The sequence below is a fragment of the Apodemus sylvaticus genome, chromosome 15, assembly GCF_947179515.1.
Source record: "Apodemus sylvaticus chromosome 15, mApoSyl1.1, whole genome shotgun sequence".
Classification (NCBI taxonomy): Eukaryota; Metazoa; Chordata; class Mammalia; order Rodentia; family Muridae; genus Apodemus; species Apodemus sylvaticus.
The window spans coordinates 51,459,527-51,479,079 of NC_067486.1; the positions used below are offsets into that span (position 1 = coordinate 51,459,527).

The 19,553-nt window shown below is 41.8% G+C and overlaps 1 protein-coding gene across 1 annotated transcript in view; it reads right to left on the reverse strand.

The window, feature by feature from the left end:
* Positions 1 to 19,553, reverse strand: part of Morc1 (MORC family CW-type zinc finger 1) — a 208,985-nt gene that overhangs the window by 115,006 nt on the left and 74,426 nt on the right. The window contains exons 9-11 of the mRNA XM_052158339.1: positions 18,080 to 18,205; positions 3,430 to 3,509; positions 2,118 to 2,188 (exon numbers count right to left, since the gene is read on the reverse strand). Coding sequence (XP_052014299.1) covers positions 2,118 to 2,188; positions 3,430 to 3,509; positions 18,080 to 18,205 — 277 coding nt within the window. The remainder of the gene's footprint in view (positions 1 to 2,117; positions 2,189 to 3,429; positions 3,510 to 18,079; positions 18,206 to 19,553) is intronic.

Sequence of the window (19,553 nt, forward strand, 5' to 3'; positions counted from 1 at the left end):
TTTCAATAATAAGTTTTGTAAGTATCACCCTCTCAATATGTCCCCTTCATATCAAATTCTGGACTGACACTTCCTTCCTAAATGTTCCATTTATAGGTTCCTTGGGCTTTTTCTTTTCAGTGTGCTCTAAAGCCAGCCCCCAAGCCTGACTTGCTTTTAATCTGATGCATTGACTTATCCCCCTCATCTCTAGTATGTTCTCATTCCCTCTAATTAGGCTTAAGAGGAAGTTTCCATTACTTTCCTCACAGATAATAATAGACTTTTATAGGGAATACTTGGGAAGAGAAAAACATCATAGGGATTCAGAGGGGGACAAAAGAGGGTAATGGAATTAATGTGATCAAAATATATTCTATGTGTGTATACAAATGTTATACTGAGGCTCATTAGTTTATATACCATATACTAATATTTTTTTAAATAAGCACTTAAAGCACTTCACCCATCACATATGACTCTTTACAGCTCTTGATCGTGGCACTCTTGGTGGCTTCGTCACTGATAGAATGCCACTGTCTTTTAAAAGGGGAGAGGTAGAGTGCAAAAAAATTCATATTAAACTTCCTAAAAGCATATAAGAGGTCAAAGTTCAGGTCATCCCACTCTTTGGTCTTCTCTGCATTAAAGTAATGAGGACATTTCAGAGATACTAAGCAAGCTGGCCAAAGACAGCTCACCCTTCCTGACAGAACACTCAGCACAGAGCGAAGGCAGAGACAAGAAACTAGACCCTAGCAGTGGGGCGGGAGAGAGTGGGTAGGTCGGGGAGCACCCTCATACAGGCAAAGGGGAAGGTGGAGAGTGGATGCGTGATGGGGGTTGGTGGAGGAATAACAGGGAAGTGGGTATCATTTGAGATGTAAACAAATGGAATCATTAATGAAAGAAAGAAAGAAAGAAAGAAAGAAAGAAAGAAAGAAAGAAAGAAAGAAAGAAAGAAAGAAAGAAAGAAAGGAAGGAAGAAAGAAAGAAAGAAAGAGAGAGAAAGAGAGAAAGAAAGAAAGCAGCTAGACCCTGAGCTATGTGAGTCTGTTTCTCTCAGCTCTCATATACAGAAAGCAAGGGGCATTGATAAGCTTAGAAACAAAATAAAACGTTTAAATTACAAAAGAAAAATTAAAAATAAGATAGATTTACTTATTTCTTTAAAATGACAGCAAAAATACAAGAATCTTGAGAAAGCATGACTTTGCTTTGCCCAGGGCAGTACCTCACACCGCTCTCTGACTTCGTCCTTTCTGTGTGACCTGTAGACTGGACCTGGGTCCCTGGCTCTGAGCTGTAAGGCCAAAGCACTGCAAAGCCTTACTTATTTGATCTGTAGCAGAGGTCATAGAGGACGACTTCCTCTCCTCATTCCTGCTCATCCCTGCACACAAGCAGGTTGATGCAGCTTAAAGCGGCGCTGCGGTGCAAGCGTTATGCCATGGTTTGGGGGAGAGCAGACTTGCAGTGCATATCTTGCAGCTCTTTTTCAGTTAGCTGCAGTATGCTATAATTAATAATTATAGCTCTTTATAAACGTGCCTTACTCGTGGGCATATTACAAGGATTACAGAGATTGTTTATGAACTGTGCGAACCAACTCACAAGAAAAGAGCTTTGTAAGCTGGAAGTGTTGTGATTAATATTCATAATTATGGTCTATGATTCCTAGCACTGGGAAGAAGGATGGCTTATTAGCCCTCTTCTTGCTTTCCCCATTTATCTGGGTCCATGGAGAGCTATAATTTGAATAGATTTTTTTGAGGGTGCCTCATAGGCTAGATATTTTTCTGCTATCTTTTCATTATTTTCTCTTTTTGTCGTAGTGCTTTCCTTTCACTAAAAAAAAAAAAAAAGAAAATGGCTGTAAAGCTCTTTCACCCTGCTCCAAATCCATCCCAGATCTTACTCAGCTTTGTCCACCTCAATCCCCCCTTCTCACCCGACTTCGTTTCCTCTCTCTACACTCACACCATCTATTTACCTGTGCTAAAACCGCCGATATCTTTTGAGCTTGTCTGGATTTAAAAACTTGGAAAGTTTATGATCAGAGACAACTGTGTGCAGGGGAGGGGGGAGAGAGCAAGGGCCACTGCTTGCCATTGAAGGTGACTTTCTGCACATCATACCTTGGCAGAAGACAACGCAACTCTGTCAGGCTGGTTTACTTTGGCTTGCGCCTCTTTAAACAGGAATTCAGCTGGGAGCAGAAGCACAACAGTTACGCATGTCGCACAGAGATTCCTTCCAAGCCATTTCTAAGCCCATGCTTTCTATCCTTGTAGCCATGACCACTGAGGATGGCACAGAGACCACGATCTAAACGCCCTCTGTTCCTCCCAGGGATCACTCATTTTAACTCTTCTATTTGAGGCAGGTGCAGGCTGCTGCTGTGGGTAAGAGTGCCCACATGAGGAGCTCAGTTTAAATTCCAGTCACCAACATAAAAAGTTGGGCAAGGCTGCATGTGTGTGTATACATCCACTAACAGGTAGAGACACTCAGCTCCAGAAGGCTCGCTGGCTAGCCTGCCAAGTTCAAATGGAAAGAAAGTACTTCCACAAATGGAGGCAATGTTCATCATTAACAGGAGCTAACAAAGCATCATGGCATCCAGGGTTCTGGATAACACATCAATTCTTACTATGCTGGGGATTCTGCTGGCTCGCTTTATGTCAACTTGGCACAAGCTATAGTTATGAAAGAAGGAGAAAAGCTCAATTGAGAAAATGCCTCCAGGGCATTTTATAAATTTTATGTTTGTGGTTGGTGTGGGAGGGATGGTACCACCCTGGGCTGGCCATCCTGGGTTCTATAAGAAGCAGTCTGAGTAAGCCATAAGCAGCAAGCCAGTAAGTACCGTCATGGATGCCGCATCAGCTTCTGCCTCCAGGTTTCTGCCCTCACCGCTTTCAATGATGAATTGTTATACAGAAAGTAAATAAGATAAACGCTTTACTCCCCAGGTTGCTTTCTGTGCTTTATCACGGCAACAGTGACTGTGTCTAGTACAGGGATCACACTTAAGATACTAAACTAGAGGTCTGTGAGATGGTTTAGCACACTAGCAAGCTGTACCTGCTGCCAAGCTAGACCTGACTTGGAGCCCCAGAACCTACATCATAAAAGGGAAGAACTGACTCCTGCAAGTTGTTCATTGACCAAAACACACACACACACACACACACACACACACACACACACGGTGGAGGAAGGTAAGTGTGAACTTGTGGAGGAGGTAAATGTGAAAAGGGTACTAAATTCTATCTTAATTAAATCAGAGATATACAATGCATTTTAAGTTCCAGAGACTGGAACTGTACTTGCCCAACAGTGGCAGTACCCACAATGCCTAGAGCAGTGTTTTCCTGAGAGTACGTGGTTGATTAGCATTTGCTAAGTGGATGAACCCTAATGATCTGGCTGTAGAAATGTACATACCCAACTTTACTGCTTCTTCTGCCTCTTTAACTTCAGTTTTAAGTTTCCCTTTGAAAGAAGATGTAGTATATTGGTACTTTCTGGGAAGAAGAAAAAGAACATCAAGTCAGATTATCATTCTAGAGAGCATTAATAAGAGAATAGTCTTCAGTAGGACTTCGTATTCCAGAAATATGCGATTGTTAAAAAAGATTCACGGAGTAAGTTCCATCTACCTGATGCATTAGCAGTCACCATACCTATGAGAACATCACTTGCCTTTTCATACATGGTAATTTTCCTTGAGGAAAATTTGCAGTCAGGAAATCATGAGTCAAGAGTGACATTAAAATCTCTTCCCACATGAGCACAGGGGAAAAGTTCCTGAATAGAACACCAATAGCTTATGCTCTAAGATCAAGAATTGACAAATGGGACCTCATAAAACTACAAAGTTTCTGTAAGGCAAAGGACACCGTCAAAAGGACAAAACGTCAACCAACAGATTGGGAAAGGATCTTCACCAACCCTAAATCCGACAGAGGGCTGGGTTCAGGCTAAGCTGTACCCTCTACAGTAATGTAAGTTTGAGCTAATCAGAAGCAGAAATTCTGTTTCATCATCTGTAGTTGGGCAACAACAGTGTTACCAATCTCACAGGGTTATTACAGGAAGTAAAATTTTTAATACATTAAAGAATTTAAAATAATATTGATTCTCAGTACATTATTATTATTGTCTAATCCCTCTAAGTTTGTTTTATAGAAGAAATACATTGTGGATTGAGAATGAATTACTTTTCTTGACATAATGTGAAAAACCTGTAAAACAAATGTTTGTAAAGTAACTAAATGCTTGGACTGTGTTTGCTAGGTTTTTTTTGTCACTTTGACACAAGGTAGTCATCCGAAAGGGGGTAACATCAGTGACAATATGTCTCCAGAAGACTGAGCTACAGACTGGCCTATTAGCATTTTCTTAATGAGTGACTGATATGGGAAGGTCCAGCCCACGGTGGGTGGTGCCACCCCTGGGCTAATAATCTTGGGTGCTGTCCAATGTAAGCTGAGTAAGTCATGGAGAGCAAGCCAGTAAGCAATACTCCTTCATGGCTTCTGCATCAGTTCCTGCCTCCAGAATTCTATCCTCTTTAAGTTCTTGCCCTAACTTTTCTCAGTGATGTATGGCTACCAGGATGTATAAATGAAATAATCCCAATGCCCCCAAGCTTGCTTTTGGTCATAGCATTTTATCATAGCAATAGGAATCCTAACTAAGACAGACTGGCTAGGAGGGCTCAGGGGCAGAATGCTCACTTAGAATATCCAAGGACCTGGGTTCTCTGTAGAGCACAAAACCCAAACAAACAAACAAAACAAAACCAGATAGCCAAACCAAATGGCATCCTGTATTGTTGCACTGTATTCTTGCAATGGTTTAATGAGCATTTTGTCCTCAGGCCCAGCCTTTGTAGTTGCTGTTATTAAGTTCAATGTCCAATTTGAGAGAATATTGACTACAGAGAAGAAACGCTTCTAAAATCTAAGGTAAAGTTATAATAAGTTTGTTCCCTTGATTTTCTTTTACACTGAATATTGCTCATTCAAATCATAACCTCGGTGTAGTTCAAATTAGTCTCAACTATACTCAGAGAAGGCTTGAAGGCATACAATTATCGGTGACCATATACTGAAATTATCATTTCAGTGCTTTTTAAAAATCAGGTTCTAATCATATACTTTATCTGGTTTGGACCATTCATCTTAGGTCAAATAATATTTTTGAATCAAAATGAAATTAAAGGGATATTGTTTAAACAATGAAGTCATTTTTTAAAGAATGTGAATTAAGCTATTCAAGTATTTTTGAAGGAAGTAAAGGTGGCACTAGAGGTGCCAACTCTGCATTACTGCTTAATTTAAAATAATAAACTGACAATTGAGTGATATAACCTGACCCCAGACAATCTGCATCCCAGTTTACAGCTGCAACTTCAGAATTCTTGTGACAATTTAAACAAACTTTGTTCAAGCATTTCTAAAAGTTTAATTTAGTAAATCTGCCCATCTTCATAACTGAAAAAAACTGTTCAAATCTCCATTCCAGAAATGGAAGCTACCATTGACCTGATACTTTCGTTTATGTGCTTCTCCCAGTAAATACAACTTTTGTTCACCTGATTTAAATGTCATCTCAGAGGCTTACTGCTGAATAAGCTCACACTTTCTAGCTCTTCTTGAGCTCTGGCTGGTTGACTTACAGCAGCTCTTTTGGCCCAAAGTCTCCCCAAGCTGACAGATTCAATCCAACTCCTCTAGGCTTCTCACTGATTTGCTCTATTAGGCCTCCGACTAACTCTGACAGTTTGTACCAATCATCTGGCTTCTTCTCATTCTCTGACTCATGGTGTCAAATCTTTCTCTGATTTGTCATTTTGTCTGTCCTTCAATTGTTTGGGATTAAAGGCATGAACTAAGGGCATGTCTGCATTCTAAAGGTCTAGACCCAGACCTAGAAGGTCTTTAGATGTGATCAGAGGAGCCATGTTGCTAGATTAAAGTTCCTCTACATGCCCCCAACACACACACACACACACCCTGATAATAAAATATTGAAGGAAAAGAATTGGATGCATCCACAGAATGAGAGGGAAGGGATTCCCTCTAGCTCTTGGTTTCTCAGCCCTTGCCTGCATCAGGCCTCCCCTCTTAGTGCCCAGGGATTTTCTAACATTTAGCTACTTCTGCCCACACCTTAAAGGCGAGCTGAACACAAAATCAGCTGTAAGGGCTCCCTCAACTTAGTTCTGTGAGTATCATTGTATGAAGCAGCAATGGAAGACACTCGGGCAGCAGCAGAAGCTGGTCTATCAGCAGTGGAACCAAGGTGACAGGGTCCAGGCAGGCCTTGTGCCCGCTACCACTGACCTTCGCTGGCCAGCCGGGCTGCAAGCTGTGGCAGATTTACAGCGCCTTTCACCACACAGAAGCTACATCAGAACTCTGCTTCCTGCCAGTCAGTTATGAGAGGCTCTCCGCCATCTTGGATCTCAGGCACCAGAGAAATCAGACAGACTGAGATAGGCAAATATAACCCAAGGCCAACATCGCGGGGGTCTAAGCCCGACGGGTGTTGGCCTGCACCCAGGGCTGTTCGGGGGGGGGGGGGGGGGGACCATCGTTGTGCAAACCCGGCCAGGAGGTTGTTTACCCGGCCCAGCGCACGCTCCTGCCATTTTGACTGCTGGAGGCCAGAGAGTTCTAGCAGGCAAAGTCAGCTAAGAGTCATAGCCCGAGGCTAACATAAGCCAGACAGGCCTTGGACTGACCCCAGGCCCTGGGCTGCTCGGTGGGCCATCTGTGTGCCAACCCGGCCAGTAGGTTGTTAACCTAGCAGACTCTCCTGGCACTTTTAGGGAGCGCACACACTCCACCATCCTGACCACCTGACAGAACCAATTAATAGTCATAGCCTGAGGGGAACTTTGCTCAGGCCTTAGCCTGCCAGGCTTTTGCCCAGACTCAGGGCCTCAGCAGCTAGGCTAGCCTTGTGTACACCAACCCGGTTGGGAGATAGGCTGCCCAGCAGAGTGACCAGCATTTGGAAAAGGTCCCGCAGCAGCATAGACCATTAGCACTCACTGAAGGAGCAAATGGGCACTGCCTGGTTCACACAGACAACCTGGGGCAAGGCACACTAGGGCTGCAAGGGCACTCAAGAGGAGGACAGCACATCAGCAATCTGTAACAGGGGAAACCCAGCCATCCAGTGTTGCAGAAATAGCCATATAGTCTCACAGGAGGCACAAATACCAGCCATAGACAAGACCAACTAACGCCAGAAATAACAGAAATAAAGATGGCAAAGGGCAAATGCAGGAATGCTACTAACAGAAACCTAGGCAATATGGCAGCGTCTGAACCAAACTCTCCAACATCAGCAAGTCCTGATTATACAAACACACCAGAAAAACAAGATTTGGATTTTAAGTCACTATTCATGATGCTGCTAGAAGAACACAAAAAGACATAAATGAATCTCTTAAAGAAATGCAGGGGAACATGAATAAGCTAGAAACCCGTATAATGGAAACACAAAAATCATTTAAAGAAATCAGGAGAATAAGGCTCAAGAGATAGAATCCAATAAAGAAGAAACACAAAAATAAACTTAAAGAAATGTAGGAGAAAGTGAGTCAAACACCTTAAATCATGAAAGAGGAAACACAAAAATCTCTTAAAGAATTACAGGAAAACCCAAACAAGCAAGTAAAGGAGCTAAGCAAAACCATCCAGGATCTAAAATCAGAAGTAGAAACAACTAAGAAATCACAAAGGGAGACAACTTTGGAGACAGAAAACCTTGAGAAGAAATCAGGGGCCATAGATGCAAATATCAACAACAGAATACAAGAGATGGAAGAAAGAATCTCAGATGCCGAAGATACCATAGAAACCATTGACTCAACAGTCAAAGAAAATGCAAAATGCCAAAAGCTTGTATCCCAGAACAACCAGGAAATCCAGGACACAATGAGAAGACCAAACCTAAGGATTATGGGTATAGATGAGAGTGAAGATTTACAGCTGAAAGGGCCAGCAAATATCTTCAATAAAATTATGGAAGAAAACTTTCCCAACTTAAAGAGAGAGATGCCCATGAATATACAAGAAGCATACAGAACTCCAAACAGACTGGACCTGAGCAGAAATACCTCTCGTCACATAATAATCAAAACCCTAAATGTACTAAACAAAGAAAGAATATTAAAGGCAGCAAGAGAAAAAGGCCAAGTAACATATAAAGGAAGACCTATCAGAATCACACCAGACTTCTCACCAGACACCATGAAAGCTAGAAGATCATGGGCAGAAAACTGGGCATGTCACTTCCGAAAGATCCTGCTATACCACTCCTGGGCATATACCCAGAGGATTCCCCAGCATGTAATAAGGATATATGCTCCACTATGTTCATAGCAGCCCTATTTATAATAGCCAGAAGCTGGAAAGAACCCAGGTATCCATCAACAGAAGAATGGATGCAAAAAATGTGGTATATATACACAATGGAGTACTACTCAGCCATTAGAAACAATGAATTCATGAAATTTTTAGGCAAATGGATGGAGCTGGAGAATATCATACTAAGTGAGGTAACCCAGTCTCAAAAGATCAATTATGGTATGCACTCACTAATAAGTGGATATTAGCCTGGAAAACTAGAACACCCAAAACATAATCCACACATCAAATGAGGTACAAGAAGAATGGAGGAGTGGCCCCTGGTTCTGGAAAGACTCAGTGTAGCAGTATAAGGCAAAAACAGAACAGGGAAGTGGGTAGGGGTGGGTGGGAGAATAGGGGGAGGGAAGGGGGCTTATGTGACTTTCGGGGAGTGGGGGACCAGAAAAGGAGAATCATTTGAAATCTAAATAAAAAATATATCGAATGAAATAAAAAAATTTAAAAAAATAAAGCAGCAATGGAGAAAGGTCAGATATGCATCTCTTCATGTGAAAGCAACCTAACTATGTCATGCACCACTAACTCTGTCTTCTGTGCAGCTATCCAAGGTCTACCTCCCAGAATTCTATCAACCACATGACAGCCTTTCATGTTTCACCCAGAGTATTCTTCCCTCCATGGGACAATCTTCAGGTCTGTCAATGGTCTCTTGGCAGATAGTTATTTCCAATGAAATTGATATTATCTCAGTAGCATATATTCCGCCAAAAGGATCTGATTCTGGACTTCTCCCTATAGACATAGTTGACTGGTGCTATGACTGTCTAGTTCTACAACTGAGTTCCATAACGACATTAAGTAACCATGTCAAACTATGACATAAAGCCAACACTCTGGCTCCATTAAGGCACCCATATACTTTTTCATGTAAATCACTTATCACGCCTTGCTTATGTAATAGAGTTTTAAAAATCTAAAGGCTAGGACTGAAAAGATAGATAGCCCAGTGATTAAGAGTACTGACCTCCCTTCCAGAGGACCTGGGTTCAGTTCCCAGAACCCACGTTGCAGCTCACAACCGTCTGTAACTCCAGCTGCAGGGAACCGAATTCCCTCTCACAGACATACATGCAGGCAAAACACCAATGTACATAAGATAAAAATAAATACATTAATTTTAAAAATCTAAAGGCTGATCTGACACTTGTCCATATCATATTTGTTTAATCAATTTAACTCTTTTCACACCTTGTTTTGGGTACTACTTATGAGATATATTCCACTAGGTCAGGGCCAAATAGGAATTGATAAAACATTCACATTTGGCTTTTTTATCCAAGTTACTACTGAAGATACTGTCAAGAGTATACTATAGGAACAAAGCTAGTGACAGCAACACTCCACAAACACACACTGACATAATGCCTGCTTCAAAAGAGCTAAGAATGTCACTTCAGAAGGTGAATGCAAACATACTAGGATGAAAACAGCAACTGTTGGACAAAAGGAATTTTAGGTTGTAAAACTCAGCTTATTGAAATTTCTTCAGAAAAATGGGAAAGAATACATTTTCCAGTGGATTGAACATTTTTCTTAACCAAACTCACTAAGGCAGGAATAACTTGAAAAGAGTAGCTAACTGGTCCACGAGATACTTGGTACTTGGAGACTGATGGAGAGGACACACTGTTTGATATTTACTAGGGAATGAGCAGCCTGACATGGCCGCAGGCTGTGCACACTTTACTTTCAAAGATGATCTTCAGTATGAACAAAAATAAAAATTGAAACTGTTGAGAAACCCACTGTTGTTTGGTGAAGGTATTTTTAATTTTACATCTCTGTAAGGAATTTTCAAGGCCCATGCCAGCAGATGAGTTTTCATGACACCATGGTAACATGTTAGCAAAGGTATTTTACCAAAAATAACATGATATACAGAAAGGAATGCCAGACTTGAATTGGTTAAGAAAAAAATGGAGCCAGCAGATTTGAGTATTTATGTAGATCTCTAACATCATGATGGTTTAAAGCAAAACAAAACCACAGAGCCACTGTAGAAAAGAATATTAGTAAAAAGTGCCCGCTTAGCCCTTATTAAAACATTGTTTCTCCTAGTGGATAGTAATTCCTTAAATGGAACTCATTTTTTTTTCTTCTAGTCTCTGTATCTATACAATCTGACTCATGGAGTGTACTAACCTCTTGTACAAATCAATGACCACCCAGGAAAAAGAGTAAAAATAAAAAAGACCATTGGAACTTCATATTTTGGCAAGACTGATTCTATTATAAGAATTCAAGCTTAAGGAACTGGAGAGACGGCGGCGGTGGCGGCGGCTGTAGCAGTGGCTGCTCCAGCTGAAGGGCCATCAGCGGTGGAACCAAGGCGACACAGGGTCCAGTTAGGCCCTGCGCCCACGACCACTGACCTTCGCTGACCAGCCGGGCGGCAAGCAACTGCGGTTCTGCGGAGCCTTTCGCTGCACGGAAGCCACTTCAGAACTCGGCTTCCCGCCAGTCAGGAGAGACTCACCTCCATCTTGATCCCGGGCTCCAGAGATCGGTCAGACTGAGGTACACAAACATAATCCTAGGCACAACACCGCAGGGGTCTGAGCCAGACGGGCGTTGGCCTGCACCCAGGCCCTGGGCTGTTCGAGTGGCCATCGGGGCGCCAACCCAGCCAGGAGTTTCTTTTTGCCCCGGCCGGCGCACGCGCTGCCATTTTGCCTACAGGAGCCAGAGTGCTCGGGAGGGCAGAGACTGCTAACAAGCGTAGCCTGAGGCTAACAAAACGGGGGTCTAGGCCCCAAAAGGCACAGGACTGACCCCAAGAACTGGGCGGCTTGGAGGGCCATCTGTGTGTCAACCCGCCCAGGAGGTTATTAGCACAACAGTCTCTCCCGGTGCTTTCGGGGAGCGCGGACGCGCACGCCCGCCATCCGAGTCACCTGGCGGACCCAAATAACAGACATAGCCCTAGGGGAACTTTGCTCGGACCTTGGCCTCCCAGGCGTTTGCCTGGACTCAGGGCCCGGGCGACAAGGCTAACCTAGTGTGCGCCAGCCCAGTTGGGGAAATCGGCTGCCCAGCGGAGTGAGCGGAGCACAGGGGAGGTCACAGCAACATTCACCTTCGGAGCTCCCTGGGGGTGCACACGGGTTCCACCTGGTCCACAGACACAATCTGGGGCAAGGCCTCAGGCAGAAGCCCCCAGCTCAACTCTCTCCGCTTCAGATCAGCCTGGGTGGCCGCCACATCTCCAGGTCCCTCAAGAGGCTAGTGGGGGCTTCCGGGCGGCCAGCTGGGAGAAGTCGGTGTGCTCCAATAAATCCTGCGGGCCCCAGAGGGAGCCTTCAGGTGCCTGCTTCGGGATCTGAACAGCCTGGACAACAGCACCCTGTCTACAGGCAGTGCAGAGTGTAAGCTGTGCACCAGAGGCCAACTGGGAAGGGGCAGCTTGCACTGGTGAGTCCAGCACTGACAAGACCAAGTAACACCAGTGAGAGCTAGATGGCAAAAGGCAAACGCAGGAACATCACTAACAGAAATCAAGGCAATATGGCAACATCTGAACCAAATTCTCCTCTACCAGCAAGTCCTGGATACCCCATCACACCAGTAAAACAAGATTTGGATTTAAAATCACTGGTCATGATGCTGGTACAGGAACACATGAAGGACATTCAGGAGAAAATGGATCAAAAGTTAGAAGCCCTTGCAAGGGAAACACAAAAATCATTGAAAGAAATCCAGGAGAATACAAAAGCCAACAAGGAGGAATTGCAAAAAACACTTAAAGAAATACAGGAGAACTTTGGTCAACAGGCTGAGGTCATGAAAGACGAAACACAAAAATCTCTTAAAGAAATACAGGAGAACTTTGGTCAACAGGCTGAGCTCATGAAAGAAAAAACACAAAAATCTCTTAAAGAATTACAGGAAAGCACAAACAAGCAAGTGAAGGAGCTAAGCAAAACCATCCAGGATCTAAAAACAGAAGTAGAAACAACTAAGAAAACTCAAAAGGAGACAACTTTGGAGATAGAAAGCCTTGGGAAGAAATCAGGGGACAGAGATGCAAATATCAACAACAGAATACAAGAAATAGAAGAAAGAATCTCAGATGCTGAAGATTCCTTAGAAACCATGGACTCAACAGTTAAAGAAAATGCAAAATGCAAAAAGCTTGTAACCCAAAATATCCAGGAAATCCAGGACACAATGAGAAGACCAAACCTAAGGATTATAGGCATAGATGAGAGTGAAGATTTACAACTTAAAGGGCCAGCAAATATCTTCAATAAAATTATGGAAGAAAACTTCCCTAACCTAAAGAGAGAGATGCCCATGAATATACAAGAAGCCTACAGAACTCCAAACAGACTGGACCAGAACAGAAATACTTCCCGTCACATAATAATCAAAACACCAAATGTTCTAAACAAAGAAAGAATATTAAAGGCAGTAAGAGAAAAAGGCCAAGTAACATATAAAGGAAGACCTATCAGAATCACAGCAGACTTTTCACCTGAGACTATGAAGGCTAGAAGGTCCTGGGCAGATCTCATGCAGACTCTAAGAGAACACAAATGCCAACCAAAACTACTATATCCAGCAAAACTCTCAATCACCATAGATGGAGAAACTAAGATATTTCACGACAAAACCAAGTTCACCCAATATCTATCCACAAACCCAGCCCTAAAAAGGATAATAGGAGGACAACACCAATACAAGGAGGGAAACTTCACCCTGAAAAAAGCAAGATAGTAACCTTTCATCAAACCCAAAAGAAGTTAACCAATCAAATTTAAAAAATAACGTCAAAAATGATAGGAAGCAACAATCACTATTCCTTAATATCTCTTAACATCAATGGACTCAATGCCCCAATAAAAAGACACAGACTAACTGACTGGATACGTAAACAGGACCCTACATTTTGCTGCTTACAGGAAACACACCTCAGGGTCAAAGACAAACACTACCTTAGAGTAAAAGGCTGGAAGACAATTTTACAAGCAAATGGTCTCAGGAAACAAGCTGGAGTAGCCATTTTAATATCAGATAAAATTGACTTTCAACCCAAAGTCATCAAAAGAGACTCTGAGGGACACTTCTTGCTGGTCAAAGGAAAAATACAACAAGAAGAACTCTCAATCCTGAACATCTATGCTCCAAATGCAAGGGCACCCTCTTTCATAAAAGAAACATTATTAAAACTCAAAGCACACATTGCATCTAACACAATAATTGTGGGTGACTTCAACACTGCACTTTCCTCAATGGACCGATCAGGAAAACAGAAACTAAACAAGGACACAATGAAACTAATTGAAACTTTGGACCAATTAGATTTAACTGATATATATAGAACATTCTATCCTAAAACAAAAGAATATACCTTTTTTTCAGCACCTCATGGTACCTTCTCCAAAATCGACCATATAATTGGTCACAAGACAGACCTCAACAAATATAAGAAGATAGAACTAATCCCATGCCTCCTATCTGATCACTATGGAATAAAAGTGGTCTTCAATAGCAACAGAAACAACAGAAAACCCACATACACGTGGAAATTGAACAATACTCTACTCAATGACACCTTGGTCAAGGAAGAAATAAAGAAAGAAATTAAAGACTTTTTAGAACACAATGAAAATGAAAACACAACATACCCAAATCTATGGGACACAATGAAAGCAGTGCTAAGAGGAAAACTCATAGCCCTGAGTGCCTCCAAAAAGAAAATGGAGAGAGCATACATTACCAACTTAATGACACACCTGAAAGCCCTAGAACAAAAAGAAGCTATTTCACCCAGGAGGAGTAGAAGGCAGGAAATCATCAAACTCAGGGCCGAAATCAATCAAGTAGAAACAAAGAGAACCATACAAAAAATCAACAAAACCAGGAGCTGGTTCTTTGAGAAAATCAACAAGATAGATAAACCCTTAGCCAGACTGACCAAAGGGCACAGAGAAAGTATCCAAATTAACAAACTTAGAAATGAAAAGGGAGACATAACAACGGAAACTGAGGAAATCCAAAAAATCATCAGATCCTACTACAAGAGCCTGTACTCAACACAACTGGAGAATCTGGAGGAAATGGACAATTTCCTTGACAGATACCAAATACCAAAATTAAATCAGGACCAACTAGACCATCTAAACAGTCCCATAAAGCCTAAAGAAATAGAAGGAGTCATAGAAAGTCTTCCAACCAAAAAAAGCACAGGACCAGATGGTTTCAGTGCAGAATTCTACCAGACCTTCAAAGAAGAGTTAACACCAATACTCTTCAAACTATTCCACAAAATAGAAACAGAAGGAACACTACCCAATTCCTTCTACGAAGCCACAATTACGCTGATACCAAAGCCACACAAAGATCCAACAAAGAAAGAGAACTTCAGACCAATTTCCCTTCTGAACATCGATGCAAAAATACTCAATAAAATTCTTGCCAACCGAATCCAAGAACACATCAAAACGATCATCCACCATGATCAAGTAGGCTTTATCCCGGGAATGCAGGGTTGGTTCAATATACGGAAATCCATCAATACAATCCACTACATAAACAAACTCAAAGAACAAAACCACATGGTCATTTCATTGGATGCTGAAAAAGCATTTGACAAAATTCAGCATCCTTTCATGCTTAAAGTCTTGGAGAGAACAGGAATTCAAGGCCCATACCTAAACATAGTAAAAGCAATATACAGCAAACCGGTAGCCAGCATCAAACTAAACGGAGAGAAACTTGAAGCAATCCCACTGAAATCAGGGACCAGACAAGGCTGCCCCCTTTCTCCTTATCTTTTCAATATTGTACTTGAGGTACTAGCTCGGGCAATTCGACAACATAAGGAGGTCAAAGGGATACAAATTGGAAAGGAGGAAGTCAAACTATCATTATTTGCAGACGATATGATCGTCTACCTAAGTGACCCAAAGAACTCCACTAGAGAGCTCCTACAGCTGATAAACAACTTCAGCAAAGTGGCAGGTTACAAAATCAACTCAAGCAAATCAGTGGCCTTCCTATACTCAAAGGATAAGCAGGCTGAGAAAGAAATTAGGGAAATGACCCCCTTCACAATAGCCACAAACAGTATAAAGTATCTTGGGGTGACTCTTACCAAACATGCGAAAGATCTGTATGACAAGAACTTCAAGACTCTGAAGAAGGAAATGGAAGAAGACCTCAAAAAATGGGAAAACCTCCCATGCTCATGGATCGGTAGAATCAATATAGTTAAAATGGCCATTTTGCCTAAAGCACTATACAGATTCAATGCAATACCCATCAAAATCCCAACTCAATTCTTCACAGAGTTAGAAAGAGCAATTATCAAATTCATCTGGAACAACAAAAAACCCAGGATAGCTAAAACTATTCTCAGCAACAAAAGAAAATCTGGGGGAATCAGTATCCCTGACCTCAAGCAATACTACAGAGCAATAGTGTTAAAAACTGCATGGTATTGGTACAGTGACAGGCAGGAGGATCAATGGAACAGGATTGAAGATCCAGAAATGAACCCACACACCTATGGCCACTTGATCCTCGACAAAGAGGCTGAAAACATCCAATGGAAAAAAGATAGCCTTTTCAACAAATGGTGCTGGTTCAACTGGAGGTCAGCATGCAGAAGAATGCGAATTGATCCATCCTTGTCTCCTTGTACTAAGCTCAAATCCAAATGGATCAAGGACCTCCACATAAAGCCAGACACTCTGAAGCTAATAGAAAAGAAACTGGGGAAGACCCTTGAGGACATCGGTACAGGGAGAAAGTTTCTGAACAGAACACCAATAGCGTATGCTCTAAGAGCAAGAATTGACAAATGGGACCTCATAAAATTACAAAGTTTCTGTAAGGCAAAGGACACCATCAAGAGGACAGATCGGCAACCAACAAATTGGGAAAAGATCTTCACCAATCCTACATCAGATAGAGGGCTAATATCCAATATATATAAAGAACTCAAGAAGTTAGACTCCAGAAAACCGAACAACCCTATTAAAAAATGGGGTACAGAGTTAAACAAAGAATTCTCACCTGAAGAACTTCGGATGGCGGAGAAGCATCTTAAAAAATGCTCAACTTCATTAGTCATTAGGGAAATGCAAATCAAAACAACCCTAAGATTTCATCTTACACCAGTCAGAATGGCTAAGATTAAAAATTCAGGAGACAGCAGGTGTTGGAGAGGGTGCGGAGAAAGAGGAACACTCCTCCACTGCTGGTGGGGTTGCAAATTGGTACAACCACTCTGGAAATCAGTCTGGCGGTTCCTCCGAAAACTGGGCACCTCACTTCCAGAAGATCCTGCTATACCACTCCTGGGCATATACCCAGAGGATTCCCCACCATGTAATAAGGATACATGCTCTACTATGTTCATAGCAGCCCTATTTATAATTGCCAGATGCTGGAAAGAACCCAGGTATCCCTCAACAGAAGAGTGGATACAAAAAATGTGGTATATCTACACAATGGAGTACTATTCAGCCATTAGAAACAATGAATTCATGAAATTCTTAGGCAAATGGATGGAGCTAGAGAACATCATACTAAGTGAGGTAACCCAGACTCAAAAGGTGAATCATGGTATGCACTCACTAATAAGTGGTTATTAACCTAGAAAACTGGAATACCCAAAACATAATCCACACATCAAATGAGATACAAGAAGAAAGCAGGAGTGGTCCCTGGTTCTGGAAAGACTCAGTGAAACAGTATTTGGCAAAACCAGAACGGGGAACTGGGAAGGGGTGGGAGGGAGGACAGGGGAAGAGAAGGGGGCTTACGGGACTTTCGGGGAGGGGGGGGGCTAGAAAAGGGGAAATCATTTGAAATGTAAATAAATTATATCGAATAAAAAAAATTAAAAAAAAAATAAATAAAAAAAAAAGAATTCAAGCTTAAATTTTATATTAAATATATGTATAAAATAAGGGGCTGGAGAAATGGCTCAACAGGTAAGAGTAATTGCTGCTCTTCGAGAGATCTGGGGTTCAATTTCTAGCACCATAGATCAGAACTGTCCTTAATCACAGTTTCAGGGATCCAATGCCCAATCCTGACTTCAGTGAATGCTGCATACAATAGCATACCCATAGATATAAAATAATAAAGTAAAAGTAACTTTTAAAAAATAAAAATATATGTAGTAAAATATAAGTGGATCAGGTATTTTATACATCTGCTCATTCTATATGCATACCATGTATAACTGTAAGGCATGAATTTCTTAATGATAGGGATACTATATTATAGTCTGAGAACTGGATCATCAACCACAGTGTATTTACAACACTAAGACACTTGTGTCACCATTAAGTGGTAAAAATGCTAATGAATCACTTTCTTATAATCTTATGCTGAAGAACATTACTATGTAACAAGACTGTTTGGAGCTTAATAGTTCGGCATACTATATAATCTAAAAACACCTCTACTTGTGTTCTAGGCTTGGAAACAATCACAACCTAAGCATGAAAGTGAACAGCCAATTCCTACTAAGGGTCTTATTCCAACTTTGCATGTTCCCTAATTATTCAGTCTTTCCTGAGAGCAATGTGAAACTCTTGACATCAGTCAATGCCTTCCTCTTGACAATCTGAGGAGTTATATCAACTTTATATGTAAAAAATACCAAGGCGATAAAGGAAATGTGTTACCTGGGTTTGTAGAGGGAATAACATAGGTGCTTTGTTTGAACTCTTTTGGCCTGAATAAATATTCTCATCCGAGGTTCAAAATACAGAACAGCCGTGTAGGCTCTGAATGACCGTCTCTCTGGAAATCTGAAATAGAGAATGAGAAAGGTCACAGTGTAGAGGGTATCATTCTCTTTGCAAAGGAAAACAATGAAATGTTCAACTACTGTGCTCTGTCTTAGACATTTTTCCGCTGCTAGGATAAAACACTATGATCAAGGCAACTAACGTAAGGAATAGTTTACACAGGTGAGAGTTCATTGTGCCAGGGCAGCATGGCAGCAAGCAGCAGGCAAGTGTGCTGGAGCTGCAGCTAAAAGCCTCCGCATCAAACCACAAACAAAAGGCAGAGAGCACTAACCTGGAATGACCTGGGCTTTCGAAGTCTTTCAAAGGCCATACCGTAGTGATGCTCCGTCCTCCAATAAGGACACACCTCCTTCTCCTTCTCTTTTTTTTTTAAATTTTTTTATTAGATATTTTCTTTATTTACATTTCAAATGCTATCCTCTTTCCTCATTTCCCCTCTGAAAACCCCCTATCCAATCCCCTCTCCCCCTGCTCACTTACCCACCCACTCCTGCTTCCCTGTCCTGGCATTCCCCTACACTGGAGCGTCAGCCGTCACAGGACCTAGGGCCTCTCCTCTCAATGATGTCCCACAAGGCCATCCTCTGCTATTCAAACTGCTCTACCAACTGGGCACGACATATGCAGACATATGAGGCATGGGGTCATTCTCTTTCAGGTTCCTGGATGCTCTTAGAAACTTTTTTCCAGAATGACAGTGCTGCAAACGCAAGCAAATCTTACCACACTCATGGCATTAAGTCTCTGAACAGAAGGCAAACACAGATAGCATTTGCTTTGGTCAGAACTAAAATCTGTTGGCAGCTAACCAATTCTAAGAAGATAAATCAGTCGCAGGAAATACACTTTACATTAGCTGACCCAGTAATTGATGCAGAAGAACAAAAATCAAACAAATAAACAATGTCATCTTCCTGTTCAAACATAACTAAGAGATTGTAGGCTCGTGTGAACAAAAGGAATTTCTACTAATCAGTTGTGAACAGAGAAATAAAATTGGGGAAAAAAAGTCTCACTTGCTTTCAGAACATTGAAGGGGACATATAACACTTAGCTCCATATGTACAGCAGGTAATAGAATAAGTACTTATGGTCAGCTGAGAGGACACTCTAACAGGATGGATGAAAGAAGACAAAGAAGAAAGAAAATAGAACAGAATAGAAGACAAACAGGAGTAAAAACAGAGTCATCAGTCTGAGGAAAACTACTGTGGTAAGCTGCACACTGCTGGGAGGTTACTGGAACACTGGGCCTCTTAGCAGACCTGAAATACTAAAATCCACTTGTGAGCTGTAAATATTCTCCAAATAGACAAGAAATGCTGGACCAAAGCAAACTGGGCCA